Source organism: Salvelinus namaycush, chromosome 1, assembly GCF_016432855.1.
Source record: "Salvelinus namaycush isolate Seneca chromosome 1, SaNama_1.0, whole genome shotgun sequence".
NCBI lineage: Eukaryota > Metazoa > Chordata > Actinopteri > Salmoniformes > Salmonidae > Salvelinus > Salvelinus namaycush.
In genome coordinates this window covers 20,313,211-20,328,462 of record NC_052307.1, presented here as the reverse complement: position 1 = coordinate 20,328,462, position 15,252 = coordinate 20,313,211, and the positions used below count along the sequence as shown (strand labels likewise).

General features: G+C 42.6%; 1 protein-coding gene across 1 annotated transcript in view; it reads left to right on the top strand.

Moving 5' to 3' along the window:
- The first annotated feature begins 295 nt into the window (after positions 1-295).
- The window catches only part of LOC120061665 (breakpoint cluster region protein-like), a 37,894-nt gene continuing 22,937 nt past the window's right edge, over positions 296-15,252 (top strand). The window contains exons 1-2 of the mRNA XM_039011592.1: positions 296-404; positions 591-2,235. Coding sequence (XP_038867520.1) covers positions 879-2,235 — 1,357 coding nt within the window. The 5' untranslated portion in view covers positions 296-404; positions 591-878. The remainder of the gene's footprint in view (positions 405-590; positions 2,236-15,252) is intronic.

Here is a 15,252-nt window from a genome sequence, read left to right as displayed (position 1 = left end):
TTGTCTTTTGTACCAGTAGATGGAGACAAATATCATTATTTCAGGCGGTTTGTAGCCTACTTACCGTAATACAACATTTCTGTTTTTAATCTTTCAAAATAGCAAAAGATTAGTCTACATTATTACGTACATAATATAGATAGACCATATAATCATATTTTCCAGAGTTGTATTGCAGCTTGGCATTATCTTTTGTGCTCTCGACGTGCCTGCGTCTTTAAAACTGGACACATCAAAGTCCCTCCCTCTCTTTTCAGCACCAACTCAATAAAGAAAATGACCAAAACACAGTAACCGTAGCTAGTGTGCGATCCGACGAAGTGTATCTAATGTCTAGTGGGTGTAAGGTTAACGAGAGAACATTCAAACTAACTTTCAATCGGGTGCAGGATAACGAATTACCGGTAACATTAAAAACAGCTTTTACACTGGAAATGTTTAATTGTTCTTGGACTTTCACTAAATCATTGAATGGAACTTCTGGATAGGACAGTGCTTCTGCTTTTACGATGAATGAAGAATAATTGTTTGTGACCGACATTACAGAAGATATGGAAGGACACTTATTCTTTTTTATTCTTTTGTTGCAGGTATCTGAACTGGCTCGTTTTGACAACAGGCCTCATGTCATTCTCACTGGTGCCCGTAAACACTCGATCTGACTATAATATAATGTTGCATGTTAAGTAGACATTTTTTTTGCATGAGTCTTATGAAAAATGTATTCAGTCAGTGGAGTGTGGAAATAGCTTTTAATGGCCATTATAAGTCATGCTTTAGAAATTATTTTGATTGGAAACGTATCATATAGTTTAGTAGAAACTTAGTTTCTACTCTATTACTCTATTCTCAGTGGACTAGGTAAAACAAAAAAAACTATGGTTGAACCAGTAGGTTTTGTGGAGGCTTGGAAAGCCCAGTTCCCTGAGTCAGACGCCCCAAGCATGGAGCTGAAATCATTGGGTGATATTGAGCAGGAGCTGGAGAAATGCAAGTCATCTATCAGGCAGCTGGAGTTAGAGGAAAACAAAGAGCGCTTTCAGATGATCTACCTGCAGACCTTACTGGCCAAGGAGAGGAAGGCTTATGATGGGCAGAGATGGGGCATCAAGAGGATGTCCCTAATGAATATTGGAGACCAATCCAGTGTTTCAGACTCCCAGACATCCCACATAGATGAGGAGCCTACAGTGGAGGAGCAGCCAAGAGAGGCAGTAGACACAGGGAACTATAAACAGTATCCAGAGGGAGAGGTAGATGGGGTGACTCCCTCCGAACAGAGGGGTGAGTTGTCCCCCCATATGCCTACTGTGGGTCCCCCAGACACCGATCTGGACAGGGACAGGGTGGGCATGAGCTCAGTAGCAGCACTGAGGTCCACCTTCGAGCGCATCAAGATAGCCAACTCTCACACAGCTGGAGATGGGAAGGGGGTTGAAGGGACAGAGAGACCCTTCTACGTGAACATGGAGTACCACCACGAGAGAGGCCTCGTGAAGGTCAATGATAGGGAGGTCTCAGATACGATCAGCAGCCTGGGCTGTCAGGCCATGCAAATGGAGCGCAACAGGTCCATGCACTCCCTGCCCGGGAACCTGTCCATTGCTATGGGGGAGATCCGCAAATCTGTGCTCAGATGCAGGTCCACAGAGGGCGGCTGTGGCTACAATGGGCTGTATGATGATACAGAGGTGAACCCACATTTCCTCAAGGACAGTGTGATCCGTTCCAATGGGGGGAGACAGCCGGCAAACTGTCAACCCTACACCAGTGTGTATGTCGGGGGGGTGATGGCAGAGGGGGAGGGGAGGGTCATTCACATCAGGGACCACAGTGTGGAGGAGGACTCACACCAAAACTGGCCGAGGCGCTCCTACTCACCTGGCAGTTTTTACGATGTTGGGGGTGGCTACACCCCAGACTGCAGCTCCAATGAGAACCTAACGTCCAGCGAGGAAGACTTCTCCTCTGGCCAGTCAAGTCACGTGTCCCCAAGTCCTACCACCAATCACATGTACAGGCAGAAAAGTAATTCGCCTTCCCAGATTTCCCATCAGTCCTTTGACAGCAGCAGCCTGCCCTCCCTACTGTCTCAGAAACATCTGAAGCAGGAAGTGTTGGTGTCCGAGGCCTCCATTGTGGGTGTCCGTAAAATAGGCCAGATCTGGCCCGGTGATGGGGACTCCACTACGTCCAGTAGGACCTCGCATGACAACAGTCTCCATGGAGATCTGGGTAGGTCTACAAGGTCATAGTCCTTATACTGTCCGTTTGTACTCAAGTCTTTTATTTATATTTTATGTAAAAAAGCACAAGAACTGTTAATGCATCTTTAGTGCTCAATAGCCACTGCCATTTCATGTGTTTATTAGAGATGCCTGTACTTGCCCTAACCTTGATCTCTCCTCAGGCAGCGATGTGCTTATATGTGCACCTGCAACATGATGCTATAGTGTACTATAGCTCTGCCTAATTTGTTTACAATGATTATATGAAACCATTAGCACAGCCCACCATTGCAAAGCACCCTAGTGCTTGTGTGATTCTTTGTGGATTGTACGACTGTTTTCTTTTCACTTTGTAAGCATGCCTGCCCCCTTTCCCCCTTCTGTTCTCTACGATTGAGTGGTGTCTCTTCTAGAGATGCCCTGATTGAGACAGTGCTTGCCCTCAAGCTGCCCAGTCGCTCGGCCCTGTCCACCCAGAGTGTTTTTGTGTCAGCACACATCAACATTGTTGTCCTTGTCTAGGAGTAATTCACTTAAAAGGGTTTGTGTAGCGTGATACGTTTAGGGAGGCTCTTTGTTGGGGGTGGGGAGGGAAAGGGCTGATAACTCTCACTAAAAAGAGGATGGAGGGCTCATCGTCACATGGCTTCCCATCAACATTTCAGTCCTCAGTGTTTCCTGTTGTGATGTGTGAACACAATAGGAGGGTCACTCATGTAGAGCGTATTGACACTGCAACAATGTTTAAGTGGGATAGGGTGGTACTAGGTACTGCAAGGACAGAGAGAAGAGAGTGAGTTCAATGCAAAATATTTATTAAAGCATTAATACATGACAGGGTGTATGTTTTATAAAACACTTTGTTCCAGACAGCTGAGGAAAAACAAACAAAAATATGTTCTCCCTCCCTCTCTTACGCTTATGCTTAACTGCTTTGATCTGGTCTTGAAAATATTATTTTGGTGGAGATGAAAAAAGCCAAATGATGATTTCCTCTTCGTTAGTCTTTAGAACTGATTTCCTTAGCCACAGACTGACAGGGAAAGGTCACGATTTGATGTGCTGTCTTCTTCCCTGTGTTGTTCTTAGTCTCTAAACGAACAGTCATTGAGATATTTTTGGTTGCTCAGGTCTATGATGACTCAAATAGGTATAGACATGTCTAAGTGAATGGCTGACTCAATGCCACATATTTCATAATATCACATGATTTCACTGAAGTCATAAAAGCAGACTGTCGGTTGTAGTAAATCAGTCAGGGTCATTCATTGTCTTCCATTTCCGACATGCTAGGCTTAACTAATAAAAGCTATGATAATTCATATGAGAAGAGCAGAAAGCTTTTTTTTGGTAGCAATTGTTGAGAATAGGCTGTTATGAAAGGTGATAGGCTGGAAAGCATAGGATTGTAAACCAAACGTGCAATGAACAAGCAAATAGTCTGGGAAATAATCAGCATGAGAACAGTAAGCCAGTGTGTGGCTCTTCTGACAAAGTCCACAAGTTCATGAGACTTGTGGTCAAATATTTAGCTTTATGACAGTGCAATAACACTGTAATGTGTGGTTTTCCACATTGTCTTACATTTGATTGTTTCTTCACAATAACACCTATTTACCAATGCAGCTTGAGCTGTAGAAAATAGGGAAAGCGGCTGTCAGATACAGAGAAAGTTGCGATTGCCGCAGCTTTCTGATTAAATGTCCAGCAAAAACATTGCTGAGCCTGTCCCTGGAGTGGTTGTCTTAGTTAAAGGCCATGCTGCTGAGGTAACGGTCCTGCTGCAGGATCACTTCATGCAAACTGTGCTTTGTGGATTAACAGAGATCTGGATTTATTTTCTGATGTCGTAGGAACATTATTGCATACATTGCTGGATCAGTGCTGTGATAAGCAGTAGTTTTGAGGCGAGCATGACAAACTGCTGTCCTCTGTTGTGGGCACTGACTTTTAGAGAGTGTGGGAAATGTCATTTTTTGATTTATCATAAAACTCCTTGCAGCATTCAATAAATTCCATGTAATCTGCGAAAGCGATTTTATAATGACAATGTTATAAAGGGCCACTGTGCTCTAGTTACGTAAGCGTTCTGGTGAATATTTACTGTAGCTTTAGGAGGGTTCATATGTTCCTATCAGATGGCACTGCCTTCATTTTAATTAGTTAAAGTTGCAATATGTCATTGCTACATTTTAAGAAAGAAAACAACTCAGCGATGTGTTTTTTTTCTGTGACTGCATGAGCAAACAGCCAGTCAAACATGGGGTGGCATTGACTACCCGGCAGACCTCTAGTGTTTTACTGTCTGGCATTGTGGCATACTTTGGGTCTGCCTGAGGAGGAGGGACAGTGCTAGTATTGGGTACAGTACTGAATGGCATAAATGGGCCTCTGTCCTTGCCACACTGACTCTACAAACCCTGCTACACCTCCCGCTTGTAATCTTCGGAAAACAGCCAGTCTAAAATGTACAAATCTCTAAGTTCTCTTTTTCCTAGAATAGCCTAGGAATTAGAGAATGAGCACCAGTCTCCTCATATGTGGAGATCTAGACCAATTGTCACTCCTGGCTGTGAATAGAGCTGCTGATTAGCTGTGAACAGAGCTGCTGATTAGCTGTGTGGCTTAATGGAAGCCACTTCTATGGTTTGTCTGCTTTGCTATAGTTAATTATCACTATAACAGGCATATGCCAGTTGCCAGGACTTTGACTCATGGCTAATCATGAGTATGTTATAAGAAGGTCTACTGGGGATTGTGTTGTTAGAATGTCTGCACTTTGAGTGAACCTGTGCCAGGCCAAGAGCAGCTTCCACTTAATATCAATTAGACAGGTCTGTATGTCTCATTTGACACTAATGAAAAGCTGTCACTCAGGCGGTCTGATAGTGGTCCTATCTGTCTGCGTGTCTGGCCTCAGTCCATGGCTGTATTTGCAACCACAGGAGAAATCACAGAGGCGGTGGTGGCCCACCCTCCAGGTTTACGATCCAATCATGAATATTTCAGAGCTCCTGATGAAGCTCACACGGTTTCTTTTTTGTACCTGAATGTCAACATTCTGAGCTTTTAGTGGTTAAGGAAGCAACAATTATTTAACCTCTCCCTCCCATTGAGTTTACATACAAGATACGTGTCCAACAATTTAGATGAAGTGGGGCCAGCACAGAAAAGGGAAAGAGCTCTTGTGCACCCTGAGTGAGCTCTGTGTTTAGTGTCACCTGTCCTCTTGGGTGGGTGACTTGGTAAAATGGTACAGAATGGAGTGTGCCTGGAGAGCTGGCAGGGGATCATAGCAGCAGGCCAGGGACCTGCCAACTGCAATCAGATGGAGCGAAGGGACAAACACACCATTAATATCTCTCAAATAAGCAGGCCCTATCCAGTTCAAGTTACACCAGCATAGGAGTTAACGGTTGGGCAGTAGCCTACTTGGCGCTATTTCAACCCTTAACTCTGAAACATGAGAAATACTGTCAGATTGAATAGAACATCTGAAAGTATTTGTGTCTACCCCAGGCTGTTTTCCATATCCATATATTTTCTTACAGATAATGGTAAAAATGCATGAGAAATGTTTGATCTTTTGGCCCTCCCTCCAGGCCTCCTTCTTCTCTCTAATCCTCCCTCGTGCTCTGTCTCCTGGTCCCCTGGTCTTAGCTCCCTTTACAGGTCCTATTCAAAGGGCCCTCTGTGCTGCTGGCTGGCAAGCCACGTGTTTATGGAATGTTTCAGCTGCTTGTGGGGTGTGGGGGAACACAGCGATGGTAATGTGCTATATGAGATGAGCTCACCTCTGCACAAACAGCCTGGGCCATGTTAGACAATAATTAGTTTGTGGATGTTGCTTCTGGCAGACAGTACTATTTCATGTATTTACTTCAACAAGATGTATTGTAGAACAAATATGCATATCCACAAGCATGAGTCCTTAATAAGAAGATTCCTCCTGGAAGCTAAACAGCTTTTCTTGAAATTGCTCTGAAAGCACAATTATAGGGAATAATCATGTTTAGTTCCTGGTCTTTGCTCCCATTTCCTGGTTGTCCACAGTGCTGAGAGGAAAAGCCTCTAAACCTGGCCTTCTGTGTGTCCAACTCTTAGACTGTCTCATGTGAGTGCATCTGTTTGGGTTGAATTGTGTGTGTCTGCAATCTGTTTCTTGTGGTTTATTGGAAAAAAGAAGATAAGAGACACGGTGTGTGAGATCTGAATAATTTATGATATGAGGGGAAAACACATTTTGTGTTGGTTGCCTCTTTTCTCTCCCTCTTTTTCTGCTAGTATCACACCCTCACTGTATCAGTCAAGTTTGTGTATGCACCAATCAAAAGTTTGGACAACCCTACTCATTCAAGGGTTTTTCTTTATTTTGACTATTTTCTACATTGTAGAATAATAGTGAAGACAAAACTAAGTTTTGATGTCTTCACTATTATTCTACAATGTAAAAATAAAGAAAAACCCTTTAATGCGTAGGTTTGTCCAAACTTTTGACTGGTACTGTTTATGCTGTAGGTCACAGACTGGAGCAATTATTGAACCTTGATATTCTGTTATACAGAGCATTACTGTGACCACCCTGAGCTATTTCAACACGCTGATTAGTAAGTGTGGTGGGCTGGGCAACTGAGTTCTGACCTACACTGCTCAATGGCTGGTGCTAATTTTAGGCTGTCCCATAACCGATCTGAGCAGAGCTGGTGGGCCTCACTACTCCTACTGGGCCTGTGGTCGGGCTCCCTCCCACTTCAACAGGGCACTTCAGATGTGCCAGAATGTGCTGATGGTTGGTTGGCTCGCACTCTGCTGATCTGCCAAAACACCCAGTCAGCTTCTTTCAGGGCTGCAGTGCCACCGCCCCGTTGCAGGTGCCATGTTTTCAGACCTGTTTCTTTTCAACCTGATGGGTGAAGCTCAATCAGAGAGAAACCAGATGTGCTGAAATGAAGTCTATGCAGTACTGAAAGATCCACTCCACCCAACCCATCCCTTCCTGTGTTAGCTGTGAGGGATGAAAAGACACCTTCGTAGTAGTGGGATTGAAGTGCAACTCTTTGTAGGCTGAGGATTAGTAAAGCAGATTTGTATTGATAAACCTGTATAACTTTCTATTTGTACATTCCATACATGCTGGATGGTAAAAGCCATTGTAACACTTGTTTCCTCTCGGTTAGCTGACAGCTGTCTCTCCAGTGATCACACGATCAGGATGAGAATCCATTTAGTGGAGGCAGAACGTGTCCAAACCTCTTAACAGCATAATAAAAAAATGTTTAGAAGGTGCCATATCTTTTCTAATCTATAAACATGCTGTCAGAGGTGACAGAGACTGTCATTGTGCTACACTCAATTAGAGGTCGACCGATTATGATTTTTCAATGCCGATACCGATACCAATTATTGGAGGACCAAAAAAAAGCCGATACCGATTAATCGGCGGATTAAAAAAATATATATATGTATTTGTAATAATGACAATTACAACAATACTGAATGAACACTTATTTTAAATTAATATAATACATAAATCAATTTAGCCTCAAATAAATAATGAAACATGTTCAATTTGGTTTAAATAATACAAAAACAAAGTGTTGGAGAAGAAAGTAAAGGTGCAATATGTGCCATGTAAAAAAGCTAACGTTTAAGTTCCTTGCTCAGAACATGAGAACATATGAAAGCTGGTGGTTCCTTTTAACATGAGTCTTCAATATTCCCAGGTAAGAAGTTTTAGGTTGTAGTTATTATAGGAATTATAGGACTATTTCTCTCCATACCGTTTGTATTTCATATACCTTTGACTATTGGATGTTCTTATAGGCACTTTAGTACTGCCAGTGTAACAGTATAGCTTCCATCCCTCTCCTCGCCGCTACCTGGACTCAAACCAGGAACACATCGACAACAGCCACACTCGAAGCAGCGTTACCCATGCAGAGCAAGGGGAACAACTACTCCAAGTCTCAGAGCGAGTGACGTTTGAAACGCTATTGGCACGCACCCCGCTAACTAGCTAGCCATTTCACGTCTGTTACACCAGCCTAATCTCGGGTGTTGATAGGCTTGAAGTCATAAACAGCGCAATGCTTCAGGCATTGCGAAGAGTTGCTGGCAAAACGCACGACAGTGCTGTTTGAATGAATGCTTACGAGCCTGCTGGTGCCTACCATCGCTCAGTCAGACTGCTCTATCAAATCATAGACTTAATTATAACATAATAACACACAGAAATACGAGCCTTAGGTCATTAATATGGTCGAATCCGGAAACTATCATCTCAAAAACAAAACGTTTATTCTTTCAGTGAAATACGGAACCATTCCCTATTTTATCTAGCGGGTGGCATCCCTAAGTCTAAATATTCCTGTTACATTGCACAACCTTCAATGTTATGTCATAATTATGTAAAACTCTGGCAAATTAGTTCGCAACGAGCCAGGCGGCCCAAACTGTTGCATATACCCTGACTCTGCGTACAATGAACGCAAGAGAAGTGACACAATTTCACATGGTTAATATTGCCTGCTAACCTGGATTTCTTTTAGCTAAATATGCAGGTTTAAAAAGATATACTTCTGTGTAGTGATTTTAAGAAATGCATTGATGTTTATGGTTAGGTACACGTTGGAGCAACGTCAGTCCTTTTTCGCGAATGCGCACTGCATCGATTATATGCAACGCAGGACATCAACCATGTCATCAACCATGATAATAATAATATCATCAACCATGTGTAGTTATAACTAGTGATTATGATTGATTGATTTTCTTTTTATAAGATAAGTTTAATGCTAGCTAGCAACTTACCGTGGCTTCTTACTGCATTCGCGTAACAGTTGGGCTCCTCGTAAGGCAGGTGGTTAGAGCGTTGGACTAGTTAACTGTAAGGTTGCAAGATTGAATCGCTGAGCTGACAAGGTCAAATCTGTCATTCTGCCCGTGAACAAGGCAGTTAATCCACCTTTCCTAGGCCGTCATTGAAAATAAGAATGTGTTCTTAACTGACTTGCCTAGTCAAATAAAGGTGTAAAAAATATACGTATATATATTTTTTAAATCGGCAAAATCCGCGTCCAAACTTACCGATTTCCGATTGTTATGAAAACTTGAAATCGGCCCTAATTAATCGTCCATTCCGATTAATCGGTCGACCTCTACACTCAATACTAAAGTTTTTATTCCTGGACCATAATGTCCCAAATAATCAGTCTTAAAAGGAATATTAGCCCCTTCTTTGGAGAATCCTTTAACATTTGTGTCTCATTTTAACAGATTTTTAATCTCAATTCTGGTTGTCAATTGAGAGGAATTGGTGTACTCTGTTTTGTTCATTCCATCCAATCCCAGTTAATGCGTGTCCAGATGGGACTGGCAGGATCTCTACAGGCTGTCACTCTGATCACTGTCTGGACCATTTCCTCCTTTTAGTTATTTCCAGAACAAATGCAGAGTTCATCCTTCTCTCCAAAGAAATATTTTAAGTGTCCTTTAACCAATGCAGTGAAGTGTGACAGTGCTTTGATGCATGCATTACATGGAGATTCTAATAGCAGCAACATTCAGCTTCAACACAATCAAGCTCTCGGTCTTAATCCAAGGGAGAAAGAAAAGGGAACTATATCTTCAAGACAAGTCTTTTTTTACATTTATTTTTTAGCATTCATATGGATATCCTGTATCCCACCAAAACTGTGTGTGACCTTGCTTAGAGCGCAGGGTACATCACAGTTGTGATGTTGAATTTCTGTGTTTATGATTCTGTGGATTTGTCCTGCTAACACATCTGTCAATCCCCTTCTCTCTGGATCATAGTCGGTTCATCTATCTATACATGTGGATTAGGATTACAGGTCTGTGAATATGTCCTTGATGCTTTTGTTGTGTGTGTTGCGTCAAACCTCTCATCACTCTCCACAATTGTTGCATCCACAGGGACAGAGTGCATGTTGACAGTGCACAGGTTATTCTCTGGACTAGGATTTAAGAGCATGTTAACCTGTTATGTTTGGAATCCTAGCAGACAGCTATTTCGAGGTCAGCCCTGTCTCATTGTAAAAGATAAAAGAGAAGCGGATTTGTAGTAGTGTGGCAAAATGGCTCCCTCGGGAACTACTAACTTGTACACTAAACGAACACAACTTCCAGATCCAGCCAAAGCTTTTCTGAGCCTGATGAACTTTGGCTTCCTAAACCCAAAGATCAGAACACAGGCAAATTTAATAATGCTGAAAGAACCTCTAAATTCTGCAGGATTCTCTACTAAAAGTCCAGAGAAACGTTGTCCTTTGCTGCTACATCTAAAACACTCTCAGCCCCAGCTGTTGGTTTGAGCACTGTTATGCAATGTTATTAGAATATATTTGTTACAGCTCTATTGCACATTAGTAACCATTTTGAGGTTAATTGAGGGGAGACTGTCAGATACACTCTACCACCATTCAACCACATAGTGTTTACGAGTAAACCCATCTGCTTTGACTATTACTAGGGAAAGCTGTTTTAACATACAGTTATTGTTGTAAAAATGTAATTAAGACATATATTTGTATTTATTTATTTATATGATTCATCAATATAAGTGACAATTTTGGATATCAAAAATGTAATTATTGATAGCAATAATTCAAATGTTTGATAGCGACAATAGCATTTTTATATATTGTTATTTATTATAATGAACTTCATGGGGCCGGGATTACATTTGCATGCTCCTACTTACAGTGCTAGTGAAAGTCTACACACCCCTTGCACAGTTTTCACATTTTGCTGCCTTAAAAGTTTATCTAAAAAAGGATTACATTTTATATTTTTCGTACTGATGTACACAACCTACTCGACATTTTCAAAGTAAAATAAAAAATATTTAATATTCCTTATTAATTTTAAATCAATAAATTATTGATATAGAAAATTCCATTATTAATATAAAAAAATGTGATAAATATACACAGTTTATTAGGTACACCCATCTAGTACCGGTTCAACCCCCCCGTTTCCTTCAGAACAGCTTGAATTCTTCGGGGAATGGACATTGGTATCAAGGGACCTAACGTGTGCCAGAAAAACATTCCCCACACCATTACACCACCACCAGCCTTTACTGTTGTCGCCAGGCAGGATGGGGCCGTGGACTCATGCTGCTTATGCCAAATCCTGACTCTGCCATCAGCATGACCAAACAGGAACCAGGATTTGTCGGGCCAGGCAATGTTTTTCCACTCCTCAATTGTCCAGTGTAGGTGATCGCGTGCCGACTGGACTCCTAGTTGATAGGAGTGGAACGTGTGGTCTTCTGCTGCAATAGCCCATCCGTGACAAGGACCGACGAGTTGAGTGTTCCGAGATGCCGTTCTGCACACCACTGTAGTACTGAGCTATTATTTGTTTACCGTTATTTGCTTGCATGATCCTTGCCATTCTCCTTTGAACTCTCTCATCAACAAGTTGTTTTCGCCCACAGGACTGCTGCTGACTGGATGTTTTTTTGATTGTCGCACCGTTCTTGGTCAACCCTAGGCACTGTCGTGCGTGAAAAGCCCAGGAGGCCGGATGTTTCTGAGATACTCAAACCCGCGCCCCTGGCAACAATGATCATACTACTCTGAAAGTCACTTAGGTCACTAGTTTGGCCCATTCTAACATTCAATAGAAAAGTAACTGAATGCCTGTCTGCCTGCTTTATATAGCAAGCCATGGCCTTGTGACTCACTGTCTGTAGGAGCGAACCATTTTTGTGAACTGGCCACTGACTATATTAAAACGGCTTTCCATACTAATACTGCACAGGGGAAACTGCATTAGCTCTTTGGTAATCCCACAGAGCTGTAGCTGAACTTCTTTGTTAAATGTTTTACCATGATTTAACTTAGGAAAAAGTCAATGCATTAGACAACTCACAGGGTTGGTTCAAGGACAGCAGTCCTAGAGTTGATATATGTTATTTAATATGAATCTAAATGTGTGCGTGTGGGAGGAGGGGGATGTTTGTGTGAAAAGGTGACCTTGTGCAGAATGTCTGTTTCCTGCTCTGAAGTTGATGAATTTGCTGAATGTTCTGGACAGACCTGCCTGGACACTTCCTTAGCAACAGGCCTTGCAGTCTGAGAACTAAGCTGTGCTGAGGAACTAGTCTATTGTGAAATCCTCTTCACTCAATGTTGGGAAGCTTGCCTGCTTTTTCATGCTACCATGGATAACTATTCTGCATTTAAAAAGCATGGTTATCCCAGAGCCATGTAAATAACTGTCTCTGTGAACAGTATTTTAGTTCATATCAATTCATATGTAAGAAATAATATTTTAAGACATGTTTTATAGTTTATGTCTATTTTACTGAAATATATTTGTGTGTATGATTGGTCAGTGTGTGTCCATTGACTGTGATTTCCAGGCCTCTGTGGCTGTGTGAGAGGTTATTCACCCAGTGTCACTGCTGTTGTATAATCTGACAGACATTCAGTGTGGCCTTTCACATTGACTTCCCCTGTATTCCCCTTGCCTGCTCCTCCAGAGTAAACACAGTGGTTTCTCTCTGCACGGCCCAGTGTGTTTGTTCAGGTTCTTTGTCATGGTTTCTGGGGGTGTCCCACTGTCAGCCTGACTCAACCAGCCCCCGGCCACTCCACATGGCTGTGTTCCATCTGCCTTCCTTGCTTCCGGGAATCCTCTCTTTCCTGTTTTCTAGCAGAGGTGAACTACACTGAGCAAAAATATAAACGCAACAATTTCAAAGATTTTACAGAGTTACAGTTAAAGTAAGGAAATCAGAAATAAATACATTAGGCCCTAATCTATGGATTTCACATGACTGGGAATACAGATGTGTATCTCTTGATCACAGATACAGTACCTGGTGTGACCACCATTTGCCTCATGCAGCACGACACATCTTCTTCACATAGAGTTGATCAGGCTGTTGATTGTGGCCTGTGGAATGTTGTTGCACTCCTCTTCAATGGCTGTGTGAAGTTGCTGGATATTGGCGGGAACTTGGACACGCTGTTGTACACGTCGATCCATAGCATCCCAAACAGGTTTAATGGGAGTATGCAGGCCATGGAAGAACTGGGACATTTTCAACTTCCAGGAATTGTGTACAGAACCTTGCGATATGGGGCCGTGCATTATCATGCTGAAATGTGATGGCTGGATGAATGGCACGACACTGGGCCTCAGGATCTTGTTACAGTATCTCTGTGTGCATTCAAATTGCCAATGACAAAATGCTGTTGTCTTCGTTGTCTGTAGCTTATGCCTACCCATACCATAACCCCACCTCCACCATGGGGCACTCTGTTCACAACGTTAACATCAACAAAACGCTCGCCCACACGATGCCATTGCTGTCTGTCATCTGCCCAGTACAGTTGATGCTGGGATTCATCCGTGAAGAGCACACATCTCCAGCATGCCAGTGACCATTGAAGGTGAGCATTTGCCCACTGAAGTTGGCTACAACGCTGAACTACAGTCAGGTCAAGACCCTGGTGAAGACGACGAGCATGCAGATGAGCTTCCCTGAGAAAGTTTGTGCAGAAGTTCTTTGGTTGTGCAAACCCCCAGTTTAACAGCTGTCCAGATGGCTGCTCTCAGATGATCCCGCAGGTGAAGAAGCCGGATGTGGAGGACCTGGGTTTGGTCTGCGGTTGTGAGGCCGGTAGACGCACTGCCAAAATCTCTAAAACGCCATTGGATGGGGCTTATGGGAGAGAAATTAACATTCAATATCTGGCAGCAGCTCTGGTGGGCGTTCCTTCAGTCAGCATGCCAATTGCACTCTCCTTCAAATTGAGACATCTGTCTTATTGTGTTCTGTGACAAAACTGCACATTTTAGAGTGCCCTTTTATTGGCCCCAGCACAAGATGCACCTGCAGTATGTATTGATCATGCTGTTTAATCAGCTTCTTGATATGCCACACCTGTCAGGTGGATGGATTATCTTGGCAAAGGAGAAATGCTCACCAACAGGGATGTAAAAAAATATGTGCACAGAATTTGAGAGAAATAAGCTTTTTGTGCGTATGGACATTTTTGGGGATCTTTTATTTCAGCTCATGAAGGGACCAATACTTTACATGTTGTGTTTATATTTTGGTTCAGTATAGTTATCTCTGTGTCCACTTCTGAACATACAGTATTTCAGCTACATACAGCTATTTTAACACTGAGGCCTCACAGACAAACAAACACCACAGCTTGTATCATTCCACTGGTGGTGCTTGTGCTTCTCCCACACAGATACTGACAATAATGGTAGACATTGTTGGTGAGTCAAAGTGACAATAAAAGGGATTGAACTGTTCTTGATGCAAAACTATATAGATGAATAATAGCGGAAACAACTAGTCTACACAACAGCAGCTAACACATCAAGATAGACCCCTGTGTTGCATTGTGTCTGTAAACACTTCCACCCAGAATGTCTGCTTTGCTGTGATTGTGAATTAAAGGGGGTGTTTTCTGGTCTGTGTGTAACACCTACAGTACAAACCAGAGAGAATACAGGAGCAGGAAGAGCTGCGGTTAGTCCTCTCTCTGTAACGGGGAGGTCTAATGTAGCCTTGGCCACTTCCCTACACCTTGGATTTATTCACCAAGAATGAACTTGAAAACCACACAGCCACAATCAGACATGGTTGAGAAGGAAGGAGAGGAGAAGATATGATAACGAGTGGTGGAAATCCCATTGACCCAAATATCTGTCCCTCAGGTTACTGGTTCACCTGTGGCTACTGAGTGATTATTAAGAAGGAATTCCTCTTTGATTGCTCTCATACTCTGTGCCCTCCCTAGAGTTTTTTTTTGTCATCATTGAGTTGATATGTAAATAAAGCATTACTATGGTTAAGCTCCTGTCCAGTATAGCTGCCTTGAACTGCTGCTGCATCTGTACAGTTAAATTATGTTATGTACAGAGAGTAGAGGGACTGACTAATGCTTCTCCTCACCACACAAGTGAATCAGAGTTTTCGCTGCGATTCTCCTGGCTTATCCTCTGCTGTAGGATGGTCCCTGTGTGT